Source organism: Brassica napus, chromosome C8 (genome assembly GCF_020379485.1).
Source record: "Brassica napus cultivar Da-Ae chromosome C8, Da-Ae, whole genome shotgun sequence".
Classification (NCBI taxonomy): domain Eukaryota; kingdom Viridiplantae; phylum Streptophyta; class Magnoliopsida; order Brassicales; family Brassicaceae; genus Brassica; species Brassica napus.
In genome coordinates this window covers 37,720,112-37,741,993 of record NC_063451.1, presented here as the reverse complement: position 1 = coordinate 37,741,993, position 21,882 = coordinate 37,720,112, and the positions used below count along the sequence as shown (strand labels likewise).

The 21,882-nt window shown below is 33.0% G+C and overlaps 4 protein-coding genes across 4 annotated transcripts; 2 read left to right on the top strand and 2 right to left on the bottom strand.

Annotated features, from left to right (window-relative positions):
- Positions 1 to 3,866: 3,866 nt before the first annotated feature.
- Positions 3,867 to 7,181, top strand: LOC111212405 (methionine--tRNA ligase, chloroplastic/mitochondrial). Its single transcript, XM_022713948.2, has 10 exons — positions 3,867 to 4,265; positions 4,579 to 4,872; positions 4,961 to 5,128; positions 5,236 to 5,360; positions 5,486 to 5,579; positions 5,767 to 5,865; positions 6,008 to 6,188; positions 6,270 to 6,541; positions 6,627 to 6,755; positions 6,838 to 7,181. Exons 1-10 carry the CDS (start codon positions 3,984 to 3,986, stop codon positions 7,021 to 7,023), a joined length of 1,830 nt encoding a protein of 609 aa, XP_022569669.2. The 5' UTR covers positions 3,867 to 3,983; the 3' UTR covers positions 7,024 to 7,181.
- LOC111212406 (CASP-like protein 4C1) lies at positions 7,129 to 8,314 on the bottom strand. Its single transcript, XM_022713949.2, has 3 exons — positions 7,928 to 8,314; positions 7,687 to 7,822; positions 7,129 to 7,467 (listed from the first exon to the last, which is right to left on the bottom strand). The coding sequence occupies exons 1-3, from the start codon at positions 8,146 to 8,148 to the stop codon at positions 7,246 to 7,248; spliced, it is 579 nt and encodes a 192-aa protein (XP_022569670.2). The 5' UTR covers positions 8,149 to 8,314; the 3' UTR covers positions 7,129 to 7,245.
- A 926-nt stretch (positions 8,315 to 9,240) lies between these two features.
- LOC106390664 (ubiquitin-conjugating enzyme E2 14) lies at positions 9,241 to 10,915 on the bottom strand. The gene is made up of 5 exons (XM_013831177.3): positions 10,755 to 10,915; positions 10,523 to 10,625; positions 10,110 to 10,207; positions 9,931 to 10,031; positions 9,241 to 9,636 (listed from the first exon to the last, which is right to left on the bottom strand). Exons 1-5 carry the CDS (start codon positions 10,798 to 10,800, stop codon positions 9,481 to 9,483), a joined length of 504 nt encoding a protein of 167 aa, XP_013686631.1. The 5' UTR covers positions 10,801 to 10,915; the 3' UTR covers positions 9,241 to 9,480.
- A 2,244-nt stretch (positions 10,916 to 13,159) lies between these two features.
- LOC125592004 lies at positions 13,160 to 14,536 on the top strand. Its single transcript, XM_048766970.1, has one exon. The coding sequence runs from the start codon at positions 13,160 to 13,162 to the stop codon at positions 14,534 to 14,536; it is 1,377 nt and encodes a 458-aa protein (XP_048622927.1).
- Positions 14,537 to 21,882: the final 7,346 nt, after the last annotated feature.

Genomic DNA, 21,882 nt, shown 5'->3' with positions numbered 1-21,882 from the left:
TCAAATCTCACAAGTAGCATAATGAGTGTCTAAATATAAACCTAGTAAGTACAAAACAGCGAAGTAATATAGTTGAATTTTAAATAGGCCTATTAATGTTGCCATATGATATGAACGTGACATGTATATATTTCTTTTCAAAGAAAGTTGTGTTTGTACATTGCTTAAGTACTTGAATGAATATAGGTGAAGTCCCGATCCCATCCTAGTATGATATGAAAAAACATTAATTACATGCAAGACTAGCGAAGCCTCCCTCTCATGTTTCATCAAATTATTGGCTTGCACCGTCTCGGAAAAATTATCTTTGACGTTACTTAAAAGCATGTTTCAATCGGTAATCAAAGTAACTAGTCTGGAACAGCATAGCGAAAAGTCTGCACCATCTTATTTTCATAATAAAATAAATTACAGCACTGCATTTGCATCACTAGTATGAAGAGTGATTTATGATAGTACAATATTCTAACTACGTATTTGCCGTAGATGTATTTGGAGCTTCTTTCGTAAGTATGTATGGAGAAAGAAAGATAAAAGCGTGATGTATATATGTTTGTGACATTAACAGTTCTTTCAGTATTCAGGAATGAAAAAGAGAAAAAATGAAAAAAAAAAGGAATAAAGATTTGATGGTGAAGCTGGTAATGATGGCACCAAATGTCTCACACATGACAGGTATATGAGTGCATCCATTAAAAGCATATTTCCACAGCAGCAATTAGAGTGGCTCCACAACTTTGCTTTCTCTAAAGTGATGCATTATCAAAACTCAATTTCTTATTCTGGATTTTGGATAATATAAAGTATATGACATTAGTATACTTCATGTCACATGTATCATCGTATAATATTTGAGTGTATGTATATGTTGTAAATCTGTGGTGCAACACAAACAGATGTACACCAATTTCGGTTTCAAATTTCGGTTTCAAAATGGTATGTGGTTACAAACTTACAGTTGAACATTAAAAGGCTTGTGAAGTTCTTTTCTATGATAAAAAAAAATATGTATGTTCATCTGCAACACAAGACATGCTCAAATATCAATGGGACCAAAACAAAAACAAAGAAACAGAGGATTTTGTCAGTGTGATTTATCACTTTGTATCACCCAATGTTTTTATTCTTTTTCAGTCTGAGAATTCATTCAAAAGGAAGGTTTCTTTGAATTGATGGGTTCCTTTCCGATGGCTTTCTGGACGAGGCCGGCTTGCTCTTTGACATAGAGTGTAGGAACCGGTGGCAGCAGCACCACATAGAAAAAATGAAGTGGTTCAAAACCACGGGTGAGACCCCATCCCGTCGAGTAAGACCGATTCACAACTAAACATACCTTGACAAAATATATAGTATTGAATATTTTTGGATGTTATTAAATTGTTTTTCAGAATTTCTTGGTATCCATAAAAAATCGATAATATCTCAGCTTCTAGTATTTGATGGTTTGTGTGGGTGATTTGACTATTTATGTTATCAAATATGTTTATTTTTAGTTATTTGTATTAAAATATTTAGATTTAAACATGTTTAAACTGAACTAGTGAAATAATAAATGATTACGATGATACTCTTAATGAATCAAATATATCTAATTAACATTATTATATATGTTTTTTATTTTTCCTTTTTTTAGGTTTCCTTTTCTTTATTTTTTTCAAATAACCAATTTGAAAAAGAAAATTTATAACTTTTAAAAAAGAAAATATCTTTTATATATATTGTAATCATAATAAGAAAAGTTCACAAAATAATCTTGATTTTAAAGTAAAGACATAATTTTCCCTTCTAAAAGATAATCTTAAACAACATAATATATATTTTAAAATTATTAAGCATTTTATTTAAATCAATCTATATCTCAAATTATTACAAAATAGTTTAAATAACATAAACTAAGATATATATTTAATGAATAAAATTTAATTTAATCATTCTTTTTATTTAAGTTCCCTATTATATTTTCAAATAACATATTTGATAAAGAAAATATTAATAAAACTTAAAATGAATAGATTTTTTATATATAATGTGATTTCATAAAAAGAAAAGTTTAGAAAAATACTCTTGATATTAAAGTAAAGAAATAATCTTCTCATTTAAAATTTATCGGTTATGTTTTTATATAACTTTGTACCTATCATCACTTGGTTTTTATAATTTTATTTTTGAAAATTAACATTTACTAAATTACTAAAAATCAAAAATACATGAACAACCAAACTAATGCAATGAATACAATTAATACGATTTGGTTGAATTAGATTATAAATAGTTATAGTTTAATTTGATGGAATATATGTAACGCAATATACCCACAAAATAAGTAACTAGACCCATCCAAAGTTTTTATGCAAAGTCAAAAATTAAATTAAAAATAATATATTTTTATTTATAGAAATATTTTTATACATATAAATTATAGAACGATTCAACATGTTACTAAATAAATATGAAATTCTCAAATAATATTATAAATATATTAACCAAATATCAAAATTAAGTATTTTGTATAACTATATATATATGCATAATTAAGTATTTGTATAACTATATATATATGCATAAGGTTTCAAAGGACTACCATTGTTATATTTATGTATGTAACTTTGAATCATCAACACTTCAGTTTATTTTTACTATTTGATTCTCAAAACAACATATATTAAATTGTACATAATTTTACTAAAATGTATAATTACAAATACAAATATAAGAAAATAATCAAACTACATGAAAATAACAAAATTAATCAAAATATTAATCTTTACAACAAAAATATTATAGTTTGATCGGAAAAATAAATGTTATCTAATATATCAAATAGTAACCAAACATTTGAGATACTATAGATCTAAAACTATATGTATAATTAAAATAACATATTGTTATTTAAAATAAACCATGCATATTGATTACAACATAAGTAGCAGAATAATTATAAATTATAAATAGATTATTATAATGTATTTACTTTATAATATTTATATCCGTGCATGAGTACGGAAAAATCACCTAGTAATTAAATAATTTGTAATATTATGTAAATGAAGTTAAAACAAAAAATAATTACAAAATCAATAAGCAAATTTGTTGAACCTCGAAAATAATGCATCGATCATTAATTCATTACATGAGATGAGACATATATGACATAATAAGCAAAGATGAAAGGTTATCCCCTAAACATTACTCTCTCCATTTTATAATATAAGATGTTTTGAAGAAGATTTATGTTTCAAATTATAAGATGTTTTGACAGTTTTAAGGTACATTAACTTTATTGGAAACTGGTTGACCAATAATATTTTACTATATTATTTATGATTGGTTAATATATTTTAAATTTGTGCTATTAATAATATTATATTCTAAAAATAGCTCTAAAAATGAACAAAATAGCCTTTTTATTTTTAAATTTTAATTTTTAAAAATTTGAAACCATATCCCAAAACTTCACCCCTTAACTCTAAACCTAAGTCTAGATTAGTTAACCTTTGGGTAAAAATATATTTTTATCCTTTAATAAAATTTATTTTGGTCATTTTCTTCATTGGGGATTATTTTTGTGAAAATAAACTAAAAAAAATTATCCTAGAAATTTTTTTATATATTTATTTGTTGTTCGTTATTCTATCATGGAGTGAAAAATATAATAAGATTGGAACATTTTGTTTCGTATTACATTTTATTCCATTTTTTTATTATTATAAAAAATGGAGTTTTATATTGGAGAGATAGCTTATGTGTCTAAACAATAATTCTCCACCACCTAACCTAAAGATTTCTTGAACATTAAATATTACTAATCGGTTAAACATTTTCTTTGGTATACACAAGTTGATGTGGCATATTCACTCGATTGAACCGGTTTTGTTGGTTTTGCTTTGGTACCAATACCATAACCTAATTAGCGCTCGAAATCGCTTGTTCCCTCCTCCTATCTCTTCTTCTTCTTCCTCTTCTCCGGCGAAGGTATTTCGTCAATGGCGGCCAGGTTAAACACTTCGCTTCAAAACACCCTCTCTTTGTTAAACCCATTTAATACTCTCCTCACTAAGAAACCATTCTCTTCGAGAAACAGCTTCAGATTCTCCAAAAAGCTCCCTTCTTCCCCGAGGAGAGCTCTCTACTGTACTTCCACCCTCGAAAGCCATGACAACGCCGAGACTTTCGTCCTCACCACCCCGCTTTATTACGTAAATGCCCCTCCCCACATGGGCAGCGCTTACACCACCATCGCCGCCGATTCAATCGCCCGTTTCCAGGTGTGTGGTCTCTGACCTCTCTCTCTCTTGGGTTCTTGTAAAGTTTCAATCTTTTGCTGTTGAATTGTTAGTTCATGTGGTGGGCTCTTGTAAAGTTTCATTTTTTTTGCTATTGTACCTCTCTATCTCTCTAGGGTTCTTGAGAAGTTTCAGTCTTTTGCTGTTGAATTGTTAGTTCATGTGGTGGGCTCTTGTAAAGTTTCAGTTTTTTTGCTATTGTACCTCTCTATCTCTCTAGGGTTCTTGAGAAGTTTCAGTCCTTTTGCTGTTGAGTTTTTAGTTCATGTGGTGTGTCCTTGTTTGTTTTGTGTAGAGGCTGCTTGGCAAGAAGGTTATCTTTATCACCGGAACAGATGAGCATGGTGAGAAGATAGCTACCTCAGCAGCTGCTAACGGACGCAACCCTTCCGAGCATTGTGATCTCATTTCTCAGTCTTATCGAACTCTTTGGAAAGAACTCGATATAGCTTATGATAAGTTCGTCAGAACCACTGATCCTAAGCATGAAGCTATCGTGAAAGAGTTCTATGATCGAGTTTTCGCGAACGGGGATATATACAGAGCTGATTATGAAGGTCTTTACTGTGTTAACTGTGAGGAATATAAGGTTTGTTTCTTTAAATTGAAGAGTTAATTAAAGGGTTTATACTTTTTATGGTTTATAAGTTTTGGATTGGTTCGAATTCTCTCTGTAGGATGAGAAAGAGCTGCTTGAAAACAATTGTTGCCCTGTTCATCAAATGCCATGTGTTGCCAGGAAAGAAGATAACTACTTCTTTGCTCTATCGAAATATCAGAAACCTCTTGAAGAAGTTTTGTCTCAGAATCCTCGTTTCGTGCAGCCTTCCTACCGTCTAAACGAGGTGAGACACAGTCTTCCTCTGAAGCATTCAAGTATTAGTTGTGGACCTTTAGTGATACACATTAGAGGAGTATTTAGCCCAGTCTGTTTTAATCCTTTTTCTAATAGGTGCAAACATGGATAAAGAGTGGCTTAAGGGATTTTTCAATTTCTCGAGCATTAGTAGATTGGGGGATTCCTGTTCCTAATGACGACAAGCAAACCATATATGTTTGGTTTGACGCTCTACTAGGGTGAGTTTCTTTTCTCTTTTCCTTACAGTTAGTGCTTAAGTCTTCATTTGTCTCCACACATTGATGTACAGGATATTGTATCAAACTTTAAGATTAAACTCTGATTCTTTCATCTTTCATTACAGTTACATATCAGCTCTAACAGAGGACAATGAGCAACAAAATCTAGACACTGCCGTTTCATTAGGCTGGCCTGCTTCATTGCATTTGATTGGGAAGGTATAGCTTATGACTCACTATCAACTCTAGTGATATTATTATTAGGATTCACCTTCAACATTATAAGCTGATTATTTTCTGGAAACAATAACAATCACATGGTCATTAAATGTAATTTCTGGAATCAGTAACATCCTTCCCACATGTGTTTCCAAATTCATGCATTTATATTTGTCTTTCCTATCAGGATATTCTAAGGTTTCACGCTGTCTATTGGCCTGCTATGCTAATGTCTGCTGGTCTGAACCTTCCAAAGATGGTGTTTGGTCATGGATTTCTCACAAAGGTACTTAACCACAAAAAAAAAAAGAAACTCTGCATAGAGTTCTTGTTCTTGCCAACTTCTTTTAGTCTATTTACATGTTATGTAAGAGATATCGGATTTGTCTTTTCTGATATCATTGCTTCTGTGGTTTGTCAAATCATAGGATGGAATGAAGATGGGGAAATCGTTGGGGAACACTCTAGAACCTTTTGAGCTGGTTCAGAAATTTGGACCAGATGCTGTTAGGTACTTCTTCATCCGGGAGGTTGAATTTGGAAACGATGGGGACTACTCAGAAGACCGTTTTATAAAAATTGTCAATGCACATCTCGCCAACACAATAGGTTTCTTCTAACTCTACTAAAACTAAAACTCTTCGAGTCTTGTTTGGTTTTCTAAAAATGTTTATTGCAATTTCTCTTCAGGAAACCTCCTAAACCGTACTCTTGGCCTTCTCAAGAAGAACTGTGAGTCCACTTTAGTAGTAGATTCCACCATTGCAGCCGAAGGAGTTCCTTTGAAAGACACAGTAGAGAAGCTGGTTGAAAAGGCACGGACAAACTATGAGAGCCTGTCATTATCAACGGCGTGTGAGGCTGTGTTAGAGATTGGGAATGCGGGAAACTCCTACATGGATCAAAGAGCACCTTGGATGCTTTTCAAACAAGGTGGTGTCTCAGCAGAAGCTGCAGCCAAGGTCATAAAACAAGAAAACAAGGATTTGTTATTTTGGTTAAGAGGATCAAGTTAGTGACTGGTTTTGTCTCGCAATTGATTTACAGGATCTGGTGATTATACTGGAAGTAATGAGAATCATAGCGGTTGCGTTATCCCCCATTGCTCCTTGTTTAAGCCTGAAGATATATTCACAGCTTGGGTTCTCAGTTGATCAGTTCAATAGCATAACATGGGTAACAACAAACGAGATCTACTGTCATCTGATTTAAACTAAAAGCTTCATGCATTTGATTGTAATGGTTTTTGTTTCTTTAGGATGATACCAAGTGGGGAGAGCTAAAGGAAGGTCAAGTTATGGCGCAAGCTAGTCCTGTTTTTGTAAGAATCGAGCTGGATGCAGCAGAGAAAGATGAAGAGGAGAAGAAGCCAAAGGATAGTAAGAAAAAGGGTAAAGCTAAGGTCAAAGCAGAGCAGCAACCTCAGACTATAGCAGAAGCTTAAGCCAATCTTATGGTTTCGTTTTGTAGCTTGAAGCTTTAAAACCTTCTCATGATTCAATTCAATTCAATGTTTCATCAGCTTCATCCACTGTAAACTGAGACTTCATAGATCAAATTTGTTATCTTATATATATATATATATATGGTAAAACTCCAACACATCAAGTCCATAACACAAATGTAACAAACTGTTTTTTTTTTCATTAAGAATCACTCAATACTACTAAAGGTGGAAACGAGAGCCTGTAATGAGAAAACAAGCAACTCGAAAACCAGATAAGCAAGAAGAGAAGGCAAGGAACAGAAAAGCAGCAAAGCCTAAGCCAATGGCTACATCTGACTGCAAGCAGAAGGCTTTGTTGGCCGTACACGTGTCACCTCCCCTCATCGTTCTAGCTAATGCTGCTGCAGCTGATCCTGCCGATAGCAACAGGTAAGAGAACACCTGCCGATACACACTTTCAACCTCATGTCTTGTCTCTTTTACAAACTAATTAACTAATTGGGGTTAATTAAAAATCTAAGTTGAGAATAAAATAATTAAACTCTAATTAGATAACTGTAAGCAATCATTGAGACAGCATGTTTGCCTTTGACTAAGTAGTATGCAAATCTAAGCTTTATAGAATTGATCTTTTATTTAATTAATCAATCAATCAATCACCTGGTCGTGACCAAAGTCGAACCACACTTGAAACGCTTCAGGCCATAACGTTGTTTCTCTTGAAAATTCCCAAACGCAAACTCCCATTTCGAACACGGAATATATCGCCACGATCGCGTTTGCCACGAACGCGAATCTGTAACCCAAAACGCGATTCTGATCTCAGTTTCAAAATTCCAAATTTGATTCTTCGATTTTTTTTTAAAAAAAAATTGAGGAGCTGAGAAAGGAGAATTCGAACCTGAAAGCGTCGAAATCGTACCAGTGAGGGGAACCGGAGCCGCGGGAATTGGTGAGCATGAAGACGGCCGAGGCGAGGGAGAAGGAGAAAGAGGCTAAGCGGAGGAGGAGGATCAGTGAATGGAAGCGACGGAGCTTCTGAGCCGCGACGGTGGAGTGGAAGTGAGTACGGTCTCGGTAAGTCGGAGATTCGCCGTTGCGGAAGTCATGCGGCGAGCGCATGGCGGAGGAGAAGATCAGAGGAGTGGCTAACAGCGATGATGATGATGAGGAAGAAGAGAGACAGGACTCATGAGAAGTGCGGCGGTTTTAAAGTAGTTAAGTTGGAGTCACGAGTCATTAGGGAGAGAGAGAGAGATAAGGAAGAAGAATGAGAGGGAAAGTGATGCGAAGAAAAGAGATATAGCTTGATAACCGGTTGGTACAATGTCGCTTTCTTGATTTTTCCTGGTTTAATATTCTTGGTTCGGTTTGTTGCAACGTTGTAACGGTCCCAAACCATTAAATGTAAATGAGCATTTTTGGTAATGTTAAGTGGTCAGAGACGCTGCATTTTGGAAAGGTATTTGAAATTAAAACCCCGGGTTTCACATGATAATAGTAGGCGTTTCTGACGAACCAATTAAGAGAGTAAAGATTTGTGTCACTAAATGGATTAGGTGCACAAAGGTAATAAATTCAACAAACCCTCTTGTCTCTTTGTAAAATGTTTTGTTATAGAAACTGCTGTCGAGTAATTAATGCCGGAGTCGTTAAAGAAAGTCTGAAAATGACGTTTGAGCCATCGGAAGACTGAACCGGAACTGACCTGAAATAATCTGATTTGGTTTGATTTCAGATATAGACATGATACCAGCGCACTATTACATGTAGATATCGGTTCGGTTTTCGGATAATATTCAAATCGGTTATTTTAGTGTCCAAAAGATTGGATATCATAAATATATTCTTGGTATTTTAAATGCATTTATAATTTCATATTTTTTTTTATAAAATTTCAGTGTTTCGGTATTTCAAATATATTATAGTATTTTGGATATTTTATTCGTATTTCAAATGTATATAGGCTTTCACAGATTTCCGAATATATTTTCACGTAATATTTAAAGTTCTCATATATATATATTTTTTATATCCAAAAGAAATTCAGATAATTTCGGTTTAATTTCTAAAATTAAGAACCGAACACTCGAGCCTAATGCTACTTTCACATGAAAATCAACGATTAACAAGACCAAAAATGTTGATATATTTTGGTTTCCTATAGATATATATAATCGAGAGTTATGATATCAGATAAACAAATTAAAAAAGGAATGTGAAAACGAATCCATTAACGAGAGTAAGATTATAATCCTAAAAGGTGGAGTTGATTTGATTCCACCACAATATTCCAAACCTTAAAGCCATCTCCAAAACCATAAAAAGAAAACAAGCTTTTGAGCACACAGATTCATCCGCCTGCTACTTGATGATTGATGCTACTTACGTTCTCTCTCTCTTAGCTTAGGATCGAAATTTCTACAACACATAAAAACGCCAAGAAGAGATGGCTCATAGCATCTCTTGCGATTTTCTAACACAGCGACTCACTTTCTTCCTAAACCCTGCTCTGTTCTCTCTCCACTCTTTTGCAGCTTCCACGTTCGCTGGTGACTCATCGTTTGGACTCGAGAGCATGGATATGATACTCAACATAATGGTTTCTACCTGCATCATACACAACAACCCATTATATCTCACTCATATGATCCAACAAACAGATCCATAGATACTTGAAAAGCAACTGGCACAAAAAAGCTCAAAAAATCAAACAAATCCAGTCTCATTCTGCACAAATGCAGGGAAAGCTATATATGATGTATTCGAGGAATAACAAGTTATATAGATGACCAGAGAAACTCAAACCCGTAAATTGACTTAGACAGTTAACCCTGCTAGCAAATTACCAGTGTGCAGAAGCTACTAAACTGGTGAGAAAAATAAATAAAACAAATGGCTTACCGTATGGACAGGTGTCCAACGTTCAGAGGCAAGCTCGTATCCATTAGGATCATCGCCAGGATGATGAAGAATCGATATGCAAACTTTCCCATCAGAATAAACTGTAGTTTCAAATGTAACATAAACCATCAGGAAGACTCAATCTAAAGAGAGAGTTAATATTCAGAATAAGCAGTTACCATTGGGATGCCACATCTCCGAGGTGAACCTCACAGTTGGTGGGAGGTTAGGATATTGCTCTGGAAATGTCATAATTGCATTAAAGAATCCCCCTTCACTACAACCAGAGAACAAAGTTTCAATGCCAAAGAAAAAATCATCAAAACAGTTTAAAATCTAAGCTCACATAGCATAAGCGTAACACAGATAGATAGCACAACAGAACCAACGAAGTACCATAATGTAATGAAACAACAAAGCAAATACAAAACAAAGATTCAATATCACAACGGAACCAATCAGCTAAAGCAAATTCAATATATCAATAAAATACATCTTGATCTAAAGAAACAAACCAAATCAACACACAATCTCCAATTCCGTAGAGAATCAAATAAACTCTATGTTGAATCAAGAAGATAGAAAGACTCACTACAAAGTATCGGGAGGACCCATGATCGAGACGCTCCACTGAAAGACGTTACTCTCGTCGACGAGACCAGCAGAGAAACCATCAACCGGGTTCTTGCACAGATCTGCAAACAAAACCAACAAAATTAGGTTAACGGAATCGAAATTCAGCTCAATCAAAACCAATCAATTCAGAAAACGCGAGTTCGAATTCGAAAACCCTAGAATGAATCGAATAAAAGAAAGAAAGAGACGTTTGAGCTGTTGCTGGAGAAGAAGGCTTGCTTGATTCTTCTCCATCGAGAGAGAGAGGGAGAAAGCTAGATTCGGGGGGAGCCAAGGATTTTGTTTGATGCTTAGACGTTTAGGGATGCCCTATTTATATATTTCCAAGAATACTTTTTAGTCTTTTCTAGAGAATTACTTTCGATTTTCTTATTTTAAAGTTTTAATGGAATATTGTAGTGAAAGGAAAATATTTTTTCAATGGAAGAGACTAAAAAAGGAAAATCTCCAATAACTATTAGAGATGCACAATTATATTTAGTTTTTTTTATTATTAACCTATTAAGCTATATTAAAATTTATATTTTTATTTTTTTATAACGTGTGGATGTTATTGTAACGCTCATGGCATCTCCAACCAAAAAACCGAATTTGGTGTTGAAATTACACCAAATTTTGTGTTTTGGTGTTAAACTTTATTTTCCATCTCCAACCATTACACCAAATTTTACACCAAACAATATTTTATATATATATATTTTTTTAATTTTGATGATTTAATACAATAATTATTTGTGATTAATTATATTTATCACATATAAGTTTATATTTATTTATTAAAATTCATTAATTTTATATTTTGTTTATTTATATATTTTTCTTTTGTTTTAGTTAATTTGTATACTTTATTTATTTTATTTAAAATTAGTCAAAATTAAAATTTTATACATTTAAAGTGAAAAGCATTTTTCTTTGTTACAATTTAATGTAACTGATAACTCATTTAATTATATTATTAATTAAATATATATACAATATTAGTTTAATGTTAGTAATATGAAAATAAATTAAAATAATTATATTATGATATATTCATTTTAACTATAAGTTAAAACTAATTAATAAAACCAATCTATCTATAACTAAATAAAAATAATAAAATACATTATTTTAATATTTGGTGTTATGAATATTCTATACCGAATTTGGTGGGATTGTGTCATTTTTGGTGTTCTATTGGAGATAAAACTACACCAAATTTAGTGTTTTGGTGTCCCATTGAAGTTGACATCAGAACACTTGGACGTTGTTGTCAGTGGATTCTATGCAGTTTATTATATATATTTTATCTTCGTCTAATGATCAATGTGTTGCTTTTACAAAATTAATAAAATTTATTTACTAATCATATAGGCATTTACCAAAAAAAATATTCTGATAAGTCATAAATTTTAAAATTATTTTAGTTCAAACACGCTTAAATCTAAAATTCTATTATAAAAAAAAGTTATTTAACAACATAGATAATCAAATCAATTATTTTAAACTTTGCTAATTACCATCAGGATGTTTCACTTGTATTCTACATATATAATACTAAAACAAAAATTTACGTAGAAAGATTTCAATGTCAAAAGAAGCACAAGATTCAAAGATATCGGTTAAAGGATGATGATCTTATGTGGTTTGTGCGAAAGAGTGTTGGCTGAAAATAGCGAGATAGATGGATTTTATTTGTCGATTTACATTAAGTTTTCTTCTTTGATCAAAAGTCTAATCGAGTGCGGATAACAATGATCATTGATTGGTTATATCGTTTTATTTCTTCCATATTGCATACAAATATGTTTTGTAACATATTCTAGTGAATAGAAGAAACATTTGTCTGAAACTAAGAAGATTTTGTTGAGAAAAAAAAATAGATAAATGTCGAAAGAACAGAACTACTAGAGTTTAGCAATATCATCACAATAAATACTACTGAATTTCTATATTTTAGTTTACATAGAGGCAAAAAGAATTGTTTTATTTTGTTCGAGGTTTTGAGTGTCCAAACTCGGGCCTGCAGGGCCATGGCGCTTGGTTCCAGGACATGAGCAGATTCGGAAGCATCCATTGTTTCCATGGCCAGAGCATATCCAGTTTTTACAGAGTAGACTCCTGACTTGGTGTGGCTCCAGCAGTACCTGTTTCCACGAGAGGATCGCGTAGGTTGAAGACTCTGGATGAGGGGGATATCCTCGGGGGCCACTAGTTCTCGCAGGAGGTCTAGCTTCCAAGCTCTCGAGTTTGGCTCCAGCAAGTCGACAACTCGGAGTGCGGGGTTGAAAGAAGGGCCGCAAGGAATGGCTGGGCGCGCCGGTTTTGTGGGAATCCAAGGGTCTGCCCAAACCAGAGTGCTATGTCCTGTTCCAATCGTTTTACGAAGGCCTGCCTTTAGCAGAGGCTGCGCTGCCATAAGGCTTCTCCATACATACGAGGGATTGCTGGCCTTGTTGACATCCACTGGGTTTGAGAGGCGGTAGTATCGTCCCCTGAGGACTCATATCCAGATTCTCTCCTGGCAAGAGTCCTCAGGGGACGATACTACCGCCTCTCAAACCCAGTGGATGTCAACAAGGCCAGCAATCCCTCGTATGTATGGAGAAGCCTCATGGCAGCGCAGCCTTTGCTAAAGGCAGGCCTTCGTAAAACGATCGGAACAGGACATAGCACTCTGGTTTGGGCAGACCCTTGGATTCCCACAAAACCGGCGCGCCCAGCCATTCCTTGCGGCCCTTCTTTCAACCCCGCACTCCGAGTTGTCGACTTGCTGGAGCCAAACTCGAGAGCTTGGAAGCTAGACCTCCTGCGAGAACTAGTGGCCCCCGAGGATATCCCCCTCATCCAGAGTCTTCAACCTACGCGATCCTCTCGTGGAAACAGGTACTGCTGGAGCCACACCAAGTCAGGAGTCTACTCTGTAAAAACTGGATATGCTCTGGCCATGGAAACAATGGATGCTTCCGAACCTGCTCCTGTCCTGGAACCAAGCGCCATGGCCCTGCAGGCCCGAGTTTGGACACTCAAAACCTCGAACAAAATAAAACAATTCATTTGGCAGGCGCTATCCAATTGTGTTCCAGTCTGCAGTTCACTCGCAGATCGGCACTGTGGAAATGAGCGTTCATGCCCGAGATGCGGAGCGGAGGAAGAAACGCGAAACCACCTGCTCTTCGAATGCCCGCCTGCGGTGCAAGCGTGGGCTCTGGCCGACATACCCCACTTTCCGGGCTTATTCCCGTGCACCTCGATACTCAGTAACCTGGATCATGTCTTGTGGCGAGCGAAAGACTATGGTTTGCAGGATACAATTATCAACAACGTGCCATGGGTAATATGGTACATATGGAAAGCTCGGAACGACAAAGCCTTCAATGGCAAAGATATCTCTCCGCTGGAGACTATCCAGACCGCCAAAGCCGAGGCCGAAAGCTGGCGTGTAGCACAAGCCATAGAAGAAATCCACGACGAAGATGATGATGGAACCACCCCGGCCAGCACCATCACGACCACACACGCTCGCCCTGTATGTTCCATTGACGCCTCCTGGCACAAAGAAGACAAATTTTTTGGTGGAGGAATGGTCCTGGCGACCGAGGATGGGATGACGACTTCTGGTTCATTTGCTAGTAACCAAGTCCTAACCCCCCTGCATGCGGAGTTCCAAGCTCTGTTGTGGGCCATGAAATCCTCTATCCAGTTAGACCATAGCTCAATGACCTTCGAGACGGATTGCCTTCAACTGGTCAATCTACTCGAAGAAGATGAAGAAGACAACTGGCCATCTTTGTTGGCTGAATTTGATGATTTCCATCTTATTCGTTCTATGTTTACTTTTTGCTCTATATCTTTTATTCCTCGTACTATGAACTTCCGAGCCGACCACCTTGCTAAGGGAGCTCGGTCTCGAGGCTTTTGCTTCTCCCATGTAAACTCTCAACTCCCAAGCTGGATGGCTCCAGAGGCCACCCTCTTCGCAGTTTCTTAATAAAATATGGAGCTTTCGATGTCAAAAAAAAAAAAAGAGGCAAAAAGTATGTGTGCAAACTTCATAGTTGTCTTGTATATGTAATCTTACGGCATCATATTTACTTTGGAGGGGTTTGAATAGTTTGGTAAGGTGGATTATTCAAAACGATCATAAGCCTAGAAGAATACATCGTTCAAACAATGTAATTCTAAGTGGTTTGTGTAGATAATTTGGTAATGACGCCACATGTCATGCATGCTGATATAAATCTTATCAAATTGAATAAATGCAGTAGTATATAAGATGAGATCTTCTGCGTGTTATGAATCGGAACTCATTTATGAATGGAATCTACAATTCCCTCGAAAGATTGTTTATTAATTTGGCTGATATCTCGTGAATTGTTCAGTTAACCTGTGGAAAAAAGGAGAGTGAGAATATGATTTGAGGGCATGTGGAAGAACGTGAGCGGTTCCGATGGACAATTACAATAATATAAAAACGTACATTCAATTAAACATGCAAATAAGAAGACATAATATAAAGTGTTTTTTGTTAAAAAAAATTTTAAATTTAACTTGGAAGATGACCTTTGGACCTAAAGCTGCATTGGTACGGAGAACAGAACTTGAACATATGCTTCTCTTTTCCTTTTATTTTCTTTTTTTGACGCATTTGCTATTTTTGTACTTTAATTATCTGTTATATTTATCTCATGTTGCATACGTATTGGAATGAGTGTATGTTTTTTTCCTTTCTTCAAGTCTAATGCAAATGGATGCGAAAGAGAGATGAATTTTGGCAAAGAAACACTTTATTTGAGGGCATTGGTCATTGCAAAAGCAGATCCAAAAGGCCCAGATTCCATAATCCCTCGGAGATTGCCACTCAATTATGTTACCACTAATTTTAACTAAGAGTCTGAATGGACTGGCAGGAGAGAGACAAAACGTACGCTGGGGTGGAAGACCTGTCTTTTTATTGCCATTCAACGTATGTTAACAACAAAGAAGGAGTTCATTTAAAAAAAATAATAAAATATACATGAACGGCTAGCAGTTCAACTTTACAAGCAATAATAATGATCTACACTCTACACTACTAACACCACACATTTGATGTGTTTCAAGCGAACCTCCTGCCTTTTATTTTTTATTTTAGGTATTTTAACATAATAATAAATAATGTATATTTGTTAAAACTAGTGTAACATTTTAAGATACCACAAATATTAAACCCAGTTTATTATCCATAATTATGTTTTCAATTTAAATATTTTTATAGTGTTTAGGTATCAAATTACTGTATTTTGACTTTTATTTATATTTTTATATACTTCAATAAAAAGAAATAAAATAATACATTTTTGATAAATGTGAGGATTCCAAAAGTTTTTTAGACCCAAAAACTAATTCTACGAAACTTTATAGTTGGGTACGTGTGGATGATTATATCCATTTAAAACTCGGCTAGATGACCAATACTACTCGAACCCAGGGCAAAACTCTAGCTGGAGCCCCTTCAAATAAATAAAAAAAAAAAATATATATATATATATAATATTTATGTACTGAATAAAATTATATATGTGTAACAATACAAAATTGTAAAATACATTTTTCATCTATAAATACTATTTTCATTTATTTTACTTAAATGCAACAATACAAATTGTGGTAAATTAAAATTTTCTTTTTTATTATTTAATATATAATATGTTTTATTTAAATGTTTTTACCATTCAAAACTGTAATAAACTATTTGATCTGTTTGATATGCATTTCTCTCGAATGATCCACTTGATCTGCATTTCTTCTGCATGATCCGCTTGATCTGCACTTGTTCCGCTTGATCTGCATGATCTGAACCGCCTGTACTGCTTATTCGAACACTAAGACTACTTAATTAACTAAAAAAATAAAACCGGAACTACGAAATAATAAGATATTAGGATACTACCCGCGTTTTAACGCAGTTATATTTCTTACTTTTGCTTCTTTTTCCAACATTTGATGGTTATGTTTATTTTGTTTTGAATTTTGTGTAGCCATTTTGGTTAACTGATTTGCATGATAACCGCGTATGTTGGGATCATCTATACTATTAAAGCAGAATCCTTCTTAGGATTATTCCAATGATTTTTTAATTAATTACAAAAATTTTCATTAACTTCTTCAGTGACCTTTTTAATAATAAACCTGATTTTGTCGGTCAAAGCAATAAAGTAGATTTGTAAGGGCAGTGGGCTTAGGCATATTAAGGTAAAATAAGATATATGTTTCCTTTGCTTCTGGTTGAATTGATTTTTGCGACCTAACTTGATCATTTTTTCATGTGATTTTAAAATCAAGTATTAGTGAGTCTCATTTTAATTCTTTTCAGCAAATTAAAATATTTGAAAATATAAAATAGCGGCATTATAATTTTTTCATAATATAAACATTACAGATTATATTTTTAATAAAAACTATAACATTTTTTCTGAATATAGTAACTTTATGTTATTGAAATTATTTGTTATTTTTTGCTATATTATTTATATCTTAAATAAATAGATATGTAAATAAAATAATTTTCTAAATATTTCTCCCATTTTATTATATTGGTGATTCACAATATGAGGATTTTTTTTATTTTACCTCAATTATTTGAAATGATTTAAAACAGAAATGTAACCAGAACCGAAAATTTTGAAATTTTTATATATCCATACCACATAGAATATCAAAATATTCAATCACTTTAACCAAAACTCAACTTCATATATAACCAAAATTGTTCATATATTTCTAAACCAAAAACGACAACCAAACTGAAATCGAAAACCAATAAAAGCAAATTAGAGTCGAACGAAAATCGAAAATGTTTATAGCGAAATAAATTAGTTAACAAACAATTATATCAATAAATTTGTCAACAAATATATTCCCGCGCTTTGAAAGCGCGGGTCAAAATCTAGTTAAGTTAATAAAATCGGATAGTCATTGGTTTCTATGAAAATTAATAAAAGTGGCTTGCACTTGATGATCAAAGATAGTTAATGCAATAATTTATATCAATACTAGGGTCGTAAACAAATGAACGAAACAATATAAATATATTTTAAATTTTAATAAATTTTTATTTTATTTTAATTTTAAATTTCACTGTTTTACTACAAATTTTACTAATTCTTCGTTTTTAGAAATTATATATTTGTTATTATATTATAATAATTCATTAAAAAATATAAATATTTTACTTTGTTCACAATATTTGCGTTTCTTGAATTAATAGATTAAAAAACATTTTAATAGATTTTTAATAAATATTTCTTAGAAAAATAAGCAAGAACCACTAAAATATGATATTAACTAAGGTAAATCCGTGCTTCACGCAGAAATTTGTTCCAATATATTTTATTTTAACATTTGTATTTAGTTTAAATGATTTGATTTTAATTCCGTATGAAATTTTATTTTGTATTTTTTTTAAAGTAATATTTTTCCGTTGAATTTGTTTGTTGTAGAAGAATTGAAGTCAGTAAATGTGGAGGGCTGACTAAGTTTTCTACGACGATTGTTACAATTATAATTGAAACTGTGTTTTATTTTTATTATGTTTCAAAAAAAAAAAATATATATATATATATATATATATATATTTTTTTTTTTGTTTTAGTATAAGTTATTTAATTTCATTTCTCTCATTGTTTGTATTGTACATTATGTCTTTTGTTGGACTATGCAAATATATATATTTTTAGTTTCATATCAATATTAAAATTTTATTTAGTAGTTAAAAAAATTATATTTAAATTTTTCTCAATAATATGTAATATTAATTTTCACTATTTTTATAAGAAAAATCCACTATTTATTTTATCATTGTTTTTGCAAGTTATATATGATACTGAATAGTTTTTTTAAACGATACTTATTAATTTTTAGAAAATAATTTTTAACATTGCCCTCTTTAAATGAAATTTGTTTATTATATATAAACATCTAAATAATTTATATTTATTTATTAATATTCTGATTATACTTTAAACTAATAACTTATATATATAATCTCAAGCATATTATATATATACATATTTTATCCTATCTGATGCGTATACTTATAGATATGTAATATAATTGTATATACAAACTATTATATATATACATATTTTATATATACTTTGGTAAATGTTTTATTTTAAGTTGGTTTTCAATTTTTTTTTGGTTATTGCATATCCAATTTAATTTTTTATATTGAGTCAAATGTTAACATATGAGTTTTTTTATTGGGCTTGTTAATATTGAATTTTGTTTTACAACTTCTGTTAAAAATGTTAGTTTGGCATGATATTATTATTTTAATTTTAAATTGATATTTTAAAATATTTTTACTTAATTTTAGTGTTATATATTATAATTATTTTTTAATATAATTGGCGGATCAGATCGAGTAATCTACCAATATTTTAAAATTTCGGATATCTGAACTTCCGGATCAAATCGAATCACAAATGTAAATATTCGTCTCGAACAAGGAACGAAACAGATCAAAAATACTGCAGATTTTCCGGATATCTGCTCCGTGCCCATTCCTAACAATAGATATGCATGGTCAACATTTTCAACTTTTTAAGTGTAATTATATGTATTATTAATGAAATGTTTTGTTGGCCTATTTCAAAATTTAAATGATAACTTTTGCTCAGTAGATAATAAAAAAGGGCTCTAAATTAATAAAAGTTAGATTTTGATCTGAACGTCCGTGCGGGTGTATTTTTTAAAAAAATATGATGCTATTTGTTTTTTATGTCACTATTTAGGGTTTGCCAAAAAAACTCGAATTCGAAGAACCGAACGGATCCCAATCCGAATAAGTAGTAACAAATCTGAACCAAAATTGATTAAATATCCGAATTATTAAGAATTTTGGTATTTGAAGAACTGAAACCTAATTTGATCCGAACCGAAGTATTTTGCGTATCCAAAATAGATTTATATACTTATATATATTAATTATTTTTAGATTTAATATATATAAAAACATCCAGAATATATATGATACTTTTAAGTTCGTTTAAATACTTGGAAATATACACAAATAATAAAACGTAAATATCTAAATAGTTAAAATATACTCAAAACTCCAAAAATACTTAAATAATTATTAATTCTCTACCCAAATATTTAAACCAAACCAATTTATATGTTAAGTTAGGTACTCTGACATATGTTATTCAAATTTATATTTAATATATTCTATTAATATATTCTATTATTTATAGATTTTTTTAAAAATTAAAATATATAATAAATTTTAAAATTTTAAAAATAATTTAAATTGGTTATCCAAATCCGAACCGAATCCTCAACGATTTGAACCAAACACGAAATCCCAAACAGACCCAAAAACGAACCCGAACGCCCACCCTTAATCACTATTATATATCCTATATGTGTCATCATAGGTTACAAAAATATGTGTTATCATATAATTAATTGTATTTTATATGTACCATCAAATAAGTAATCTTATAATTAATATTTTTTATACGTACAATCATAAAAATAATCACATATATTATATTTTTAAATTTCAATGTGAAATATAAAAACCATAATTTAAGTTGGTGTTTGAAATTTGGCTTTGTATTGTATTTTTCTTATATATATTGAGAACATTTTTATAATGGTTATTGTAAAATATGTTAGTAAAAATCAAAGTTTGAATATAATATAATTTTTGAATGAATTTTTGATATAAATCAATTTTAAATTATTATTTTGATTTGAATATGTATATCAAGTAACATAAGCCAATTACTTTTTAATATAATGTTATGGACTTCCAATTTTTTTAATATCATAAGCCCATTATTTTTTTTCCTTAACTTACTGCTATCCATGTTTCCAAACATCAATATTTTTTTTAACTGTTATCTATGTTGCCAAACAAAAACTTAAAGTACTTCTACTTTAATAAGATAGATAGATAGATATATATATATATATATATATAACTTTAATATATATTTTTTGGTCTAAATGTTAAATATTATACCAAAGTTTTCTTTTTTACAGAAGTTACAAGGATGAACAAGTAGCAGACAAAATAAAAGGAAAAACTAAACAACGCAGAAGGAGTAGGAGAAAGCAACCCAATGACCTAGAAGACAATGTACAAATAACCCTAGCTAATAGGATAGAGAAGAGGCAAGAGCTGGACCATGAGAAGAGCATTGCCAAATGGAGAAAGCCTCTTTGATATACCATGAGACCACGCTCGGTAATTTTGGCCTTCCCGAAAACGTTTTTCCGAATGATTGATACCATCTACACGCAGCTTTGCAAAAACCACAAGTCAACTGAGATCCTTGCCACCAACCACCACCGGTGGTATGAGCACGAATTCCAGAAGCTACAAACCTCATCCCGCACCCGAAAGCTATGTCGCGCCTTCTGGATAGTCACCATTTGATCACCGGAGTCACATTTATTTGATCGACTTAAGAAGTAATGCGACCAGCAGAAAAACGGGATTGTAAGCACCGCCAAGCCCTTGACCTGAAGCCTTAATACCTGCAAAGAGAAGATATGCTGCACCACTACAAAAGAACAACTGAACCTCTGCAGAGCTGGGATGTGAGCACAACCAAGCGAGCCACTGAAGCGATCAACGACTGCAACCGAGAATCGCCCCACACTTGAAGTCTTTGAGAACCAAAGAGCAACTCTCTAAGCTGAAAGAAAACCATCTCCGTTGCCAAACAGAGACTACCAACACTTGAAACACAAGGCAATTCTCCATAAGGAAAGCCGAAGCCTTCACTCGGAGAACCCAGACAAGGGCCGTGTAGAGGAGTTTCGAAATGAGGAAGCGCAGGTAGCAACCATCCAGGAGCCATAGACGACACATTTCACAGAAACTAACCGAGCTTACACGAGCCAGAGATGAGCCATGTACCATCTACCGCCTGCATACAAGACTTAGGACTCGTCACCGTGGTAGAAGAACCCACCGGAGCTCACCAGACGCCGATGAAGAAGAGTCCGACTCACGACGACACCGCCAGGAACCGAGACTCCACACAACAGAGTCACCTTACCTCCAATCGAAGCCGAAAGAGATCCTCCGACCAAATCGACAGGAGCTACAAGCGAAACAACCCCCACCCGGGTAGCGAAAACCAGAGAGACCCTAATATGAAAATAGATCTACTCATGAACCCAATAGCCGACCATCACCTCGAACCACTGAACAACCGTCTCACCACGAAGCCAGAAGGCCGAGTTGCCCCCAGAATCGTCTGTCCTCTCGAGCGGAGAACTTTCCTGAGCTAAACCCGAAACCCAGATCCGTGAGTATATCGACGGAGTCACAGA